This window comes from Nycticebus coucang, chromosome 12 (assembly GCF_027406575.1).
Source record: "Nycticebus coucang isolate mNycCou1 chromosome 12, mNycCou1.pri, whole genome shotgun sequence".
In the NCBI taxonomy this organism is placed as follows: Eukaryota; Metazoa; Chordata; class Mammalia; order Primates; family Lorisidae; genus Nycticebus; species Nycticebus coucang.
Window position 1 is genome coordinate 53,924,247 of NC_069791.1, and position 14,483 is coordinate 53,938,729.

Genomic DNA, 14,483 nt, shown 5'->3' on the forward strand with positions numbered 1-14,483 from the left:
GTCATTAGTGCTTTTGCATCTTGATTCTTGTTTTTAATCAGAGCCTGAGGTTTATATAAATTTTTGTAATATTTCTGCTGAGGAGAACAGTGACAGTATCATTTTGTCAAGTCTCAGAATGTGCTCACACCTGAGCATGAGTGCCAGGCATTGTAGCTGGAACACTCAGAGGTGCCTCCCCCTACTCTGCAGGTTCCGCCAACACACCAGCTCATTTTCCAGGGAGATGCTGCTGCCCTGTTTCCTTCTTCCGCTCCATTCTGGAAGAGTGGCAGCCTTCTGTTACAGAGGGAGTGGACACCTACTGCCTTCACTTGTAGGCATTCAAGCTTCCTTTGGGTGGAGCTGGAGTATACTCGATGTCTCCAAACCTGAGGTCCTCACGGGCCCAGCAGCTCAATCTTCCCTTTTTCCTGGCCTGCATGGCCCTGACAGGGTGGACTGTGTGCCCTGCAAAGCCTGTTGGATATGGTGTCAGGCTGTGAGCCTGGTGGCCGGTCGCCCTGCCGGCACTTGTGGCTCACCTTGCCGGTCCTCTTTGCAGACTGCAGCCAGCCCCTGGATGTGGTGCTTCTCCTGGATGGCTCCTCCGGCTTGCCAGCTTCCTACTTTGATGAAATGAAGAGTTTCGCTAAGGCCTTCATTTCGAAAGCCAATATAGGTAAGTGATGTACCTGGAGCAGCAGGTGAGGAAGGGGCTCTTTCTGGGGCTCTGATTCAAAAGGATCCTTATTTTTTCCTTCCCATTAGGCCCTCATCTCACTCAGGTGTCAGTGCTCCAGTATGGAGGCATCACCACCACCGATGTGCCGTGGAACGTGGCCCAGGAGAAAGCCCAGCTCATGAGCCTCGTGGACCTCATGCAGCGCGAGGGAGGCCCCAGCCAAATCGGTAACGGTGGTGCTGCGGGTCAGATACAGAGTCCCCGTCTGGTCCTAATTCTCAGCATAAGTGGCTGAGTGACCTCGGACAGTCACTTTGGTCTTGGTCCTAGTTTTCTTTCCTGTAAAATCAGGGGCTAGATGTGCTTCCATGTCTCTTCCAGATCTCCGTTGTGTATTCCTTCGAGTCTCTGCATCATTCAGCTTTTGAACTCCCCTCCATGAGAGGGGAGCCCAGGTGGCTTCAGAAGCACCATTTCTTGCTGTTGGTAGTAACTTGGTGCACTGTGTTCTCCATTCTCAGGGCATGCTTTGGACTTTGCGGTGCGGTACATCACTTCAGAAGTGCATGGTGCCAGGCCTGAGGCCTCTAAGGCAGTGGTCATCTTAGTTACGGGGGTCTCCATGGATCCACTGCACGCAGCAGCTGATGCCGCCAGATCCAACAGTAAGTGGCCAGTGTACCTAAGACTCTTCTAAAATGAAGGAGGATTGAACCTGGGTGTGGGTCACTTTGAGATGTTCTGCCTGGTTATAAATATGCTCAATACCCACATGTGGCTTGGTCTTAAATGGCAGGAAATCGTCCAATCATGATGTTATTTGGAGATTATGTTGATCCTATACTTGTTCCTGTGCTTTAGATTGCAGCCTTTAATTTCTCCATTCTTTTTGCTTGTGTCCAGGGGTGATCACACCTGTATACTGTTCCTTTATAAGTTAGTATCCTTGGTCTCTCACCAAAATGCCGTATCTGAGGCCACAGTGATTTATCATGGGGCCTCGAGAGCCATTTGGACCTTTCTATATTCAGAGCCCTTTCCTAGTACCAGGCTAGTGGGCCTGTGGGACTGGAGGGATGAGAGTCAAAGGATGATGCTTTAGGAAGGGGAAAGATGCAGATGTGGCCCAGCCTTAGTGCTGCGTAATAACTTGTGCTGTGAATAGCAACAGAATGTAAGCCAGGACAGGTGTTATAAGTTACAGTCTGGAGGACCTCCCTCCTAGTTGAGGGAGGTCTGGTAAGTGGACACTGTGTTCCCTCATGCCCACCTGGAGAACTGTTCATCTTCCAAACCCTGCCTAGGGGTTGTCTTTTCTCTACCATATTCCTGATATTCTTCTTGAGTTATTCACTCTGTTCTCTGTACCATGCTGACCTACTCGAATTGTGTAAATCATACTGTGTTGTTTGTTAACTATCTGTTTCTTGTACAAACTAGGAGTTCTTTGAAAGCAAGGGGAAAATCTTGCTTATTTTTGTATCATCCGTGTGTGATGCATAAAATAAATGACCATAAAGGTTTGTTGAATGAATGAATATGACATGTTGATGAAACCTATTATTTAGGGAAAAGAACACTCAGAGGTAAAGGATATGTATTTGGTTGACACAGTCAGCTTAATTATTTTTGTTGCAATGAAAACCACAACATGAGGAACTGTATTAAAGGGTTGTGGCATTAGGAAGGTTGAGAACCACTGTCCTACACTCTTTCTCCTCTTAGAAAATGGCAATTTCAACCTTCTAGTTGTTTGTGTCAAAAATCTTAGCATCCTTGATTACTCTTTTTTTTTCTCACCCCTATGCAGTTTGTCAACAAAATACACTGAGACTCGCAGCCCGGCACACCTCCTACACACTGTCACCCTGTCTAAGCCCCACCATCTCTCTGGATTATTGACTTTGCAACTGGAAGCCCAGCTTCCACCCCTGTTGCCTGCAGTTCATTCTCAGCATGGCAGCTGCAGCCATCTGTTCGGTAGCTTCCTCTGGCTTTCTTACCATGGCTGCAGGGGCTTCGCCAGTCTGCGCCCTGTGCCTTCTCTTGCTTGTTCGGCTCCAGCCACCCAGGAGCACTGGACTTCTGCTTTAGGGTCTTTGCACACCCCGGTCTCTCTGCTCTCTCTGGGATCCTCTTCCTGCAGATGTCCCTGGGCTTCTTCCATCCTTACTTTAGGTCTCTGCTCATCCTCTCCTCCTAATCCCATTTTGTTTTTCTTTTTTTTTTTGGCCGGGGCTGGGTTTGAACCCACCACCTCCTCTGGCATATGGGACTGGCGCCCTACTCCTTGAGCCACAAGCGCCGCCCCCATTTTGTTTTTCTGCATCTAAAATCTATATATTTACTTTTTTGTGTGTTTGTTGTCTGTCTCTTCCCAGAGGAAGTTCCTTGAGGACAGGGGACAGGGAATTTATCAGCTTGGCTCACTGCTATATCCCTACTGCTTGGAGCAGCACCTGCTACACAGTGGGTGCTCATTAATACCTGCCAACTAAACATCTTCCCCACAGGGTTGGTGTGTGTTACCCATCTAGGAAACACGAGACTCTCTACAGATGTTGGACAGGGTGTCAGGCCAGTCCATGCTGAGCCCACCTGCCCACAGACCCTTTCTCATTCTTTTGCTCACTGTAGGAGTGACAGTGTTCCCCATTGGAATTGGAGACCGGTACGATGAAGCCCAGCTGAGGACCTTGGCAGGCCTGGCGGCCAGCTCCAACATGGTGAAGCTCCAGCGAATAGAAGACCTCCCCACCATGGTCACCTTGGGCAATTCCTTCCTCCACAAACTGTGCTCTGGTGAATCTTGTAATACTTTCTTACCCCCTCAAAAAAAGGGAAAACCCATAAAACCCAGAAGGTTCTATAAAAACTAAAGCACCATTCTAGAGACTCAAGGGTGCTCATCCATAAAATTTGGGCTCGAATGAAGATTATGTTACAGACCAAGACCTTTAAGTTTCTTCTGTGGGAAGGTGTATACTGCAAATGTCCAAGGGCCAGCAGAAAGTCTTCTATGTCTGGTCCTCTTTCTGCTCTAATTGTCCACCTGAGCTTTAGCAGAAAAAGGCTATGCTTATTTGTGCAGAGGGATCTTGGACAAAAATAGCAAAGATATAAGACAGGAACCCCAGCATCCTGCAAATCATGTTCTTCTTACCCCGGCCCTATACTCACTGTCCATGTGGGTATAAAGGCCTTTAGCAATAAGATAACATAGAATCTATTATCAAAGTACCACAGTTTAAGTTGATTTGGGGTTAGAAACTTAAAAAAATATGAATTTTTGGCTGGTTTTATGTATTTTCTTAATGCTATTAGTTGTAAGTCCACACCTGCTACAGAGTTATTGCCCTTTCCTGCAAGATGAAAACTCTCCTGGCAGGAATCTTTAAGCTTTCAGGGTCTTGCTTCCTCTTCCCACCCTCCTCATCCCTGCTGGTGATCTGCACATGAAAGGTGATTGTGACTGGGTGCGGGAGAAGGCTTCGGAGCTGCAGTTGGTGCCATGTTATCACAATTATTGATAACCACGAAGTGTGTCTGAAGGATCCCTGGATGACCACCTCTTCACCTGGTGTCCCCACTGTGAAGCTCATTCAGATTCTTCTCATACTTGAGTTGTTTTCGAAGGCTAGCCCAGGTCGTCTAAGCAGACATTGTGAACGATTTAGTATTTCTAGATGATAACGTAGGTGGGAACTGAGGTCTTACTTGTGTCTGTTTCAGGGTTTGTAAGAATTTGCATCGATGAGGATGGGAATGAAAAGAGGGTAAGTTCCTTTCTGTTGACTTTGTAAAGAAGATGGGAAATGTAGGTTTGGGGCCCTTTTCCCACTGGTAATTTTTCCTCCTTTGGTCTTAGTCCCTTTCTGCCTCTTACCGTTATCCTGTTTTTGCGGACCCACCTATACCCCTGTGTTCTGCTTCCTGTCTCCTGTACCAGAGGACTCTTGTACTAGGTCTCCTTGCTACCCAGGCCAGCGTCCAGTTCCAGTGGTCAATGCCCAGTAGATGGGCTCGGAGTTGGAGTACCGCATCCTACTCCCTGACCAAATCTGGTGTTTCCTTCTGTAGCCTGGGGACGTCTGGACCCTGCCGGATCAGTGCCACACAGTGACTTGCCTGCCGGATGGCCAGACCTTGCTGAAGAGTCATCGGGTCAACTGTGACCGAGGGCCGAGGCCTTCATGTCCCAACAGCCAGTCTCCTGTTCGAGTGGAAGAGACATGTGGTTGCCGCTGGACCTGCCCCTGTGAGTCCTTTGCTTCAGTAGGCTGGACAGTGTCGTCAAAGGGTAGCACATTAGCTTGGCTGTGTAGAGCCAGAGCAGAAGCCAGGCAGCCTGGAGCACCTTTCCCTCCTCACCACGTGCGCAGGGCTGCCTGCACACATGTGCCCTCCCTCATGTGTTTCCTGGACACATTTTCATCCAGTCTTAGGGATCACTGCTCTCTTCCTCTGTCTTTGGAAGGCACTTTCCTAGATTGTGCATTACCAGAAGGAAGAATTGCTTTCCTGAAGTCAGTGCTCAGCTTAGCCATTGGCAAGTCAGCCTTTCGGGATCTATGTATTTGGGCTATAACAGTGAAATCCAGCAGTGAGTGGCCTGGTTTAAAAGGAGGACGTGTTTGAGTCCATCTCATGTAAACACATGGAGATGTTCCTCTGCGGGGATGGGGTAGGCCTCTGCCTCATTTTAGGACACATGACACATAACCACGTGTGTTGGTGTCTGTCTTGACACTTAGTAGTGGGTTGGAACCATACGTTGGACAGACATAGTGTATGGGATGCAATCAAAACTGGTTTTATATCTCACTCTTCCTATATGAAAATTCTATCAGACCTCATGTTATTTCTCTTTATTCCCAAAGCATTGAATGGTCACTTTAAATTGTATAACTAAGCCTCGGTTGGTAATGGATGCCCTCTCCTGTGTACTAATCAAAACTTTGAACTTGATCAGAGTTAAAATACTTCCCCAGTCCCAGTCTGGGCATCCTGTCTCTGGGAGAGGGAGTGAGGTCAGCCCCTCTCCTGGCTTGGAGCATGCAGAGGGGGGAATTGAATAGTGGACCAGAAGGTTCCACGTGGGCCATGTGGCTGTGCAAGGGCTCTGCACCCTCTGGCCTGGCAGGTGTTTTGGCAGTCTCTCTCTCTCTCCCTGGAGCTCTCAAGGATTTCTTTTTCTTTTTCTTTTTTTTTCCATTGAATTAAGTAACACATCCATCACAATTATACTCATTTCTTAGTAGTTTTGAAATGTACCATTGCATCATGTACATTAGGCGAGGTCCTCCCAAATACCCCCATCTCCCCTCCCCTCCTCTCTCTCTCCTCTTCCCTTCTACTTTCTGGACTATAGTTATATTTTGCCATTCGTATGAGTGTGTAGGTGGTTGTATATTGATTTCATAGTAGTATTGAGTACATTGGATACTTTTTTTTCCGTTCTTGAGATACTTTACTAAGTGGACTATGTTCCAGCTCCATCCAGGTATTTCTTTCTTTTTTTTTTTTGGCTGGGGCTGGGTTTGAACTTGTCACCTCCAGTATATGGGGTTGGCGCCCTACCCCTTTGAGCCACAGGTGCCACCCATCCTGGTATTTCTTTTTTTTTTTATTAACCTATTTTATTTTATTTTATTGTTGGGGGATTCATTGAGGGTACAATAAGCCAGGTTACACTGATTGCAATTGTTAGGTAAAGTCCCTCTTGCAATCATGTCTTGCCCCCATAAAGTGTAACACACACCAAGGCCCCACCCACCTCCCTCCTTCCCTCTTTCTGTCCCCCCCCATAACCATAATTGTCATTAATTGTCCTCATATCAAAATTGAGTACATAGGATTCATGCTTCTCCATTCTTGTGATGCTTTACTAAGAATAATGTCTTCCACGTCCATCCAGGTTAATACGAAGGATGTAAAATCTCCATTTTTTTAAAGGCTGAATAGTATTCCATGGTATACATATACCACAGCTTGTTAATCCATTCCTGGGTTGGTGGGCATTTAGGCTGTTTCCACATTTTGGCGATTGTAAATTGAACTGCAATAAACAGTCTAGTACAAGTGTCCTTATGATAAAAGGATTTTTTTCCTTCTGGGTAGATGCCCAGTAATGGGATTGCAGGATCAAATGGGAGTCCAGCTTGAGTGCTTTGAGGTTTCTCCATACTTCCTTCCAGAAAGGTTGTACTAGTTTGCAGTCCCACCAGCAGTGTAAAAGTGTTCCCTTCATTCCACATCCACGCCAGCATCTGCAGTTTTGAGATTTTGTGATGTGGGCCATTCTCACTGGAGTTAGATGATATCTCAGGGTTGTTTTGATTTGCATTTCTCTAATATGTAGAGATGATGAACATTTTTTCATGTGTTTGTTAGCCTTTCATCTGTCGTCTTTAGAGAAAGTTCTATTCATGTCTCTTGCCCATTGATATAAGGGATTGTTGGCTTTTTTCATGTGGATTAATTTGAGTTCTCTATAGATCCTAGTTATCAAGCTTTTGTCTGATTGAAAATATGCAAATATCCTTTCCCATTGTGTAGGTTGTCTCTTTGCTTTGGTTATTGTCTCCTTAGCTGTACAGAAGCTTTTCAGTTTAATGAAGTCCCATTTGTTTATTTTTGTTGTTGTTGCAATTGCCATGGCAGTCTTCTTCGTGAAGTCTTTCCCCAGGCCAGTATCTTCCAGTGTTTTTCCTATGCTTTCTTGGAGGATTTTTATTGTTTCATACCTTAAATTTAAGTCCTTTATCCATCTTGAATCAATTTTTGTGAGTGGGGAAAGGTGTGGGTACAGTTTCAGTCTTTTACATGTAGACATCCAGTTCTCCCAACACCATTTATTGGGAGTCTTTCCCCCAAGGTATGTTCTTGTTTGGTTTATCAAAGATTAGGTGGTTGTAAAATGTTAGTTTCATTTCTTGGTTTTCAATTCGATTCCAAGTGTCTATGTCTCTGTTTTTTGTGCCAGTACCATGCTGTCTTGAGCTCTATGGCTTTGTAGTACCGACTAAAATCTGGTATGCTGATGCCCCCAGCTTTATTTTTGTTACAGAGAACTGCCTTAGCTATACGGGTTTTTTTTCCAGTTCCATACAAAATGCAGAATCATTTTTTCCAAATCTTGAAAGTACGATGTTGGTATTTTGATAGGAATGGCATTGAATAGGTAGATTGCTTTGGGAAGTATAGACATTTTAACAATGTTGATTCTTCCCATCCATGAGCATGGTATGTTCTTCCATTTGTTAATATCCTCTGCTATTTCCTTTCTGAGGATTTCATAGTTTTCTTTATAGAGGTCCTTCACCTCCTTCGTTAGGTATACTCCTAGGTATTTAATTTTCTTTGAAACTATGGTGAAGGGAGTTGTGTCCTTAATTAGCTTCTCATCTTGACTGTTATTGGTGTACACAAAGGCTACTGAGTTGTGGACATTGATTTTATATCCTGAAACATTACTGTACTTTTTGATGACTTCTAGGAGTCTTGTGGTTGAGTCTTTGGGGTTCTCTAAGTATAAGATCATGTCGTCAGCAAAGAGGGAGAGTTTGACCTCCTCTGCTCCCATTTGGATTCCCTTTATTTCCTTGTCTTGCCTAATTGTATTGGCTAGAACTTCCAGCACTACGTTGAATAGTAAAGGTGACAGAGGACAACCTTGTCTGGTTCCAGTTCTAAGAGGAAAAGCTTTCAGTTTTACTCCATTCAGTAAAATATTGGCTGTGGGTTTGTCATAGATAGCTTCAATCAGTTTTAGAAATGTGCCACCTATGCCTATACTCTTCAGTGTTCTAATTAGAAAAGGATGCTGGATTTTATCAAATGCTTTTTCTGCATCTATTGAGAGGATCATGTGATCTTTATTTTTGCCTCTGTTAATATGGTGGATAACGTTTATGGACTTGCGTATGTTAAACCAGCCTTGCATCCCTGGGATGAAGCCTACTTGATCATGATGAATGACTTTTTTGATGATAAGCTGTAATCTATTGGCTAGGATTTTGTTGAGAATTTTTGCGTCTATGTTCATGAGTGAGATTGGTCTGAAATTCTCCTTTTTGTTTGGGTCTTTTCCTGGTTTTGGTATCAGGGTGATGTTTGCTTCATAGAATGTGTTGGGGAAGATTCCTTCTTCCTCAATTTTTTGGAATAATTTCTGCAGTACAGGAATCAGCTCTTCCTTGAAGGTTTGATAGAATTCTGGAGTGAAGCCATCTGGACCTGGGCATTTTTTGGTTGGAAGCTTTTTTATTGTTTCTTTGATCTCAGTGCTTGAAATTGGTCTGTTCAGGAGCTCTATTTCTTCCTGGCTGAGTCTAGGGAGAGGGTGTGATTCCAAATATTGATCCATTTCTTTCAGATTGTCAAATTTCTGGGCATAGAGTTTCTGGTAGTATTCAGAGATGATCTCTTGTATCTCTGTGGGATCAGTTGTTATTTCCCCTTTATCATTTCTGATTGAGGTTACTAGAGATTTTACTTTTCTATTCCTTGTTAGTCTGGCCAATGGTTTATCTATTTTATTTATTTTTTCAAAAAACCAACTTCTTGTTTCATTAATTTTCTGAATGATTCTTTTGTTTTCAATTTCATTGATCTCTGATTTGATTTTGGATATTTCTTTTCTTTTACTGAGTTTAGGCTTAGATTGTTCTTCTTTTTCCAATTCCATAAGATCTCTTGTGAGATTGTTGATGTGCTGTCTTTCTGTTTTTCAAATGTAGGCATCTAAAGCGATGAATCTTCCTCTCAAAACTGCTTTTGCAGTATCCCACAGGTTTTGGTAGCTTGTGTCTTCATTGTTGTTATGCTCAAGGAAGTTAATGATTTCCTGTTTTATTTCTTCCTGCACCCATCTGTTATTCAACAGAAGATTGTTTAGTTTCCATGCCTTTGGGTGGGGTCGAGCATTTTTGTTAGAGTTGAGTTCCACCTTTAGTGCCTTATGGTTTGAGAAGATACAAGGTAAAATTTCAATTCTTTTGATTCTGTTGATATTTGTTTTGTGTCCCAGGATATGATCAATTTTGGAGAATGTTCCATGGGGTGATGAGAAGAATGTATATTCTTTATCTTTGGGATGGAGTGTTCTATATGCGTCTATCAAGCACAGTTGTTCTAGGGTCTCATTTAAATCTCTTATATCCTTGTTTAATTTCTGTTTAGAGGATCTGTCCAGCTCTGTAAGAGGAGTGTTAAGGTCCCCTGTTATTATGGTATTATCAGATATCATATTGCTCAGACTGAGTAAGGTCTGTTTCAAGAATCTGGGAGCATTTAAATTGGGTGCATAGATATTTAGAATTGAAATGTCTTCTTGTTGTAGTTTTCCCTTGACCAATATAAAGTGACCATCTTTGTCTTTTTTGACTTTAGTTGCTTTAAATCCACATGTATCTGAAAATAAGATTGCAACTCCTCTTTTCTTCTGAATTCCATTTGCCTGAAAAATTGTCTTCCAACCCTTGACTCGGAGCTTTAATTTGTCTTTTGAAGCCAGGTGTGTCTTGCAGACAGCAAATGGATGGCTTGTATTTTTTAATCCAGTCAACCAATCTATGTCTCTTCAGTGGGGAATTCAAGCCATTAACATTTATTGAGATAATTGATCAGTGTGGTAGTATTCTATTCGTCTTATTTTGTGAGAGTCCATTGCTTAGTTTTATCTTTTGCATCAGTGTGGAGATTAGGTTCTGTCCTTTAATTTCTGAGTTCTTACTTTGCTGCTGATCCATTGTGGTGGTCAGTGTGCAGAACAGGTTGAAGTATTTCCTGTAGAGCTGGTCTTGTTGCGGCGAATTTCCTCAATGTTTGTATATCCGTAAATGATTTGATTTCTCCGTCAATTTTGACTTAGCTTAGCAGGGTACAGAATTCTGGGCTGGAAATTGTTCTGTTTAAGTAGATTAAAGGTAGATGACCATTGTCTTCTTGCTTGGAAAGTTTCATTAGAGAAGTCTGTGGTCACTCTGATTGATTTGCCCCTGTAGGTCAACTGGCGCTTACTCCTGGCAGCTTGCAGAATCTTTTCTTTTGTTTTGACTTTGGACAGGTTCATCACAATGTGTCTTGGAGAAGCTCGGTTAGAGTTGAGGCGACCTGGGGTCCGATATCCCTCTGAAAGCAGTGTGTCAGAATCTTCGGTGATATTTGGGAAATTTTCTTTTATAATATTCTCTAGTATGGCTTCCATTCCTCTGGGGCATTCTTCTTCCCCTTCTGGAATTCCTATAACTCGTATGTTGGAACACTTCATAGAGTCCCATAATTCTGACAGTGAACGTTCTGCTTTCTCTCTCTTCTTTTCTGCCTCTTTTACTATCTGAGTTATCTCAAAAACTTTGTCTTCTACCTCTGAAATTCTTTCTTCTGCATGGTCTAACCTGTTGCTGATACTTTCCATTGCATCTTTAGGTTCCCTGATTGACTGTTTCATTTCCTTCAGCTCTGCTATATCCTGTTTTTTTTTTTGTAGAGACAGAGTCTCACTTTACGGCCCTCGGTAGAGTGCCGTGGCCTCACACAGCTCACAGCAACCTCCAACTCCTGGGCTTAGGCGATTCTCTTGCCTCAGCCTCCCGAGTAGCTGGGACTACAGGCACCCGCCACAACGCACGGCTATTTTTTGGTTGCAGTTTGGCCGGGGCCGGGCTCGAACCCGCCACCCTTGGTATATGGGGCCAGCGCCCTACCGACTGAGCCACAGGCGCCGCCCTGCTATATCCTTTTTATATTCTTCATACCGTTCATCTCTTATTTGATTCTGTTTTTGAATTTCCTTTTGGTTATTTTCCACTTTATTAGCAGTTTCCTTCATTGTTTCCATCATTTCTTTCATTGTTTTCAACATGTGTATTCTAAATTCCCTTTCTGTGATTCCTAACATTTCTGTATAGGTGGAATCCTCTGCAGTAGCTACCTCATGGTCCCTTGGTGGGGTTGTTCTGGACTGGTTCTTCATGTTGCCTGGAGTTTTCTGCTGATTCTTCCTCATGAGTGATTTCTTTTATCTGTTTCCTTGCCCTAATTTTCCTTTCACTTCCTCTTTCTCTTTAAGTTCTTGTGCCTGTGGACTAAGGGTTACAGGACCAGAAGGGTGAGAAGGTTGAAGAGCAAAAAAGGGATGAAAGAAAGGAGGACCGAGTGATAAGAAAAATAAAGAAAAATAGAGAAAGGAGAGGGGGTGGGTAAAAGGAATATTGACAAAAAGAAGAGAGGCACAGAAAGAGGGAGACAGAGCAATATAGGTGTACAGTAGGGTACTTTGATACAACCTTAAAAAAAAAAACACCTTCTGGGGGTGCCCAGTTGGGTGGTTCCCTTGAGGTCAGCAGCTCTTTGCTAACCTGATCAGACACAGTACCCCACCTCCACCAAGTAGAGAGGAAAGACAAAAATGCTATAAATCAAACCAAAACAAGCAAATGGAAAACTTTACGGGATAAAATTGGCTTGAAAAACCAAATAATAGCGGTAGAAACACTAACAAAAATGAAGTTCTAATTATTGAAATAGGCAGCAATGGGAAATTATAATTAAACTAGAAAAATTGAGAAAGAAAAAGGATCTGTATGGAAAAGGTTGAACTTAAAAAACAAAACAACAATCAACAACATCAAAATAAACAAAAAACACAACCAAACCAAAAAAAAAAAAAAAAAGAACACAACCAAAAACAAAGCAGTATGTATATGTTATTGAATATTGTCTGGGCAACACGTGGTCTTCTGGGGTATGAGAGTTAATCACAGTTCTGATACGACTGGAGGCTGCTAGTTTCTCAAACCCCAGCAGGTAGACACCCTAAATCTCTCTTCAGCCCACTTAAAAGGCACTTTGAACTTGTTCACTTGCTGAGCAGAAGCTTTCCCAGGGAAGTGCTTGTCGCTGGAATCACTGCTGAAGTGGCTATCCACTTACCCTGTGTGCCAAAACTGGTCTCCCTCTGCCCCCGAGGGTTAGGGCTGCAAGGCGGCTCAGACCCCGCCCTTAGGCTACTTGGTCGCTGGGTTACCAGCTCCCACCCAATTCCAGCTCTGCGACCCTGAGGGCGGAGCTTGCCGGGGCAGATCACTCACAATGTCTGCCTGTGACCCAGAGCCAAACACTATGAGCTCCGTCTGGCTCAGCGGCTCAGACTGGGGACCTAGACAAAGGCCAAAGTTCTCCGCACTCCCGCTCAGGCTCTCCCCAAGGCAGTTGAGCTGAGTGCCAAGTCCAAAGACACCAAAACAGTTCACAGGTAAGGCCTTTCTGGTTTGCAGTCTCACTGCTACTGAACTTACAGTTGCGGGTGCGTTTAGACGGATTGAACACACGCGACCACTTGCCGGTTTTCCACTGTTTTAGTCCTCCTCTTGGGGTCCAGAAGTCTCTCGCTGACTCCCTGTATCCTCTCAGGGGTGATGATAGGCAGATCCCAACAGCCAGAGATGCCTGGAGTCCTATCTCCCCAGACTCACGGTGCCCAGATGCAAGGAAGCTGTTACTCGGCTGCCATCTTGCTCCGCCTCTCACCATCCTGGTATTTCTTAAGAGGCTCTCCTGCTGTCCTCCTCCAGTACTCCATCCTATGGTGTGGGCAGTAGCCTATATATCCTGTGCCTGGCTGCTGCTGCTCCTACTAAGCTGCTGGTCCTTTTGCGTTCAATCCCTCATAGACTCTCTCTTCTTTGGGGTCCTCTTTACCCTACAGCAGAAGTTCTCTTAGACAGAGAACTTTTAAAACAATGCCAGGCCATCATTCCTTCTTAGGTCCTATGTGTGGTCTCTATGATTAATGCATCTTTGTTCCTACCATTGGAGGGAAGTGTACCTATTTTCCCAAAGAGCAGCAAGTCTCTCTCCTGTTGCTTGGCCCTCCTGGCCAATAGCCACATCTTGTCTCTTATAGATTCTTAGGACACGTGTGAGGCCCTGGTTCAGTGCCTGAATGACTGCATGGGGCACAAATCCATCTTTTGAGTGGCCTTCTGAAAGTCTCTCTCTGTGGACTTGGGCCTCCCACACATCCCTCTGGGACCAAGTGAGGATGTGTAGTTCACAACACAGTAGTTATTCTTTGTAAATAAATCTCTTTTTAAAGCCAATTCATTAAAATCCCTCTTGAGTCTTTTTGTACCCTTAAAATTAGGCCTTCATTAGTGATAAAACTCGATTTTGGTGCTCGCTTCAGCAGCACATATACTAAAATTGGAATGATACAGAGAAGATTAGCCTGGCCCCCGTGCAAGGATGACAAGCAAATTTGTGAAGCGTTCCATATTAAAAAAAAAACAAAAACAAAAACACTAGATTTTGGATTCTTTTTTTGGAAAAAATATTTAAAATTAAAAATATGTTGAAAGTTTTTATCTTGAATAATTTCAGACTTAAAAATTGCATAAATAGTACAAGGAAATGCTGTATAACCTTCACCCAGGTTGCTATATAACCACAGTATAAGGATCAAAATCAGAAATTCAAATCTATAAAGCACTGTTATCTTATTCAGATTTTGCCAGTTGTTGTACTAATGTCCTTTCTTTCGGTGTAGGATTCAATCCAGAAGCACATTTAGTTGTTATGTCTTTTTAATCTCCTGAAATCCAGAAAAATAGCTTAGTCTTTTTTTTTTTGATTTTTTATGACTTGGACAATTTTGAGGACTACCAGCCAGTAATTTTGTAGAATGTCCTTTAACTTGGGTTAAATTCAAATCATAGCTTTTGTCAAGAATACTGCAGAAGACACACGTTGCCTGCAGCAAGAATCACGTGATCCCAATTTGCCCCGCATTAAGTTTGATCACTTGGTTTATGTG

General features: G+C 43.4%; 1 protein-coding gene and 1 non-coding gene across 3 annotated transcripts in view; both read left to right on the forward strand.

Annotated features, from left to right (window-relative positions):
- VWF (von Willebrand factor) overlaps positions 1–14,483 on the forward strand; it is a 167,687-nt gene that overhangs the window by 91,947 nt on the left and 61,257 nt on the right. For both annotated transcript variants that reach the window (XM_053554967.1, XM_053554968.1), the window contains 6 exons: positions 545–661; positions 751–891; positions 1,186–1,329; positions 3,302–3,466; positions 4,397–4,440; positions 4,745–4,922. In XM_053554967.1, coding sequence (XP_053410942.1) covers positions 545–661; positions 751–891; positions 1,186–1,329; positions 3,302–3,466; positions 4,397–4,440; positions 4,745–4,922 — 789 coding nt within the window. The remainder of the gene's footprint in view (positions 1–544; positions 662–750; positions 892–1,185; positions 1,330–3,301; positions 3,467–4,396; positions 4,441–4,744; positions 4,923–14,483) is intronic.
- On the forward strand, positions 13,844–13,950 carry LOC128562890 (U6 spliceosomal RNA). Its single transcript, XR_008373589.1, has one exon. It is a non-coding gene; the product is annotated as a U6 spliceosomal RNA (small nuclear RNA).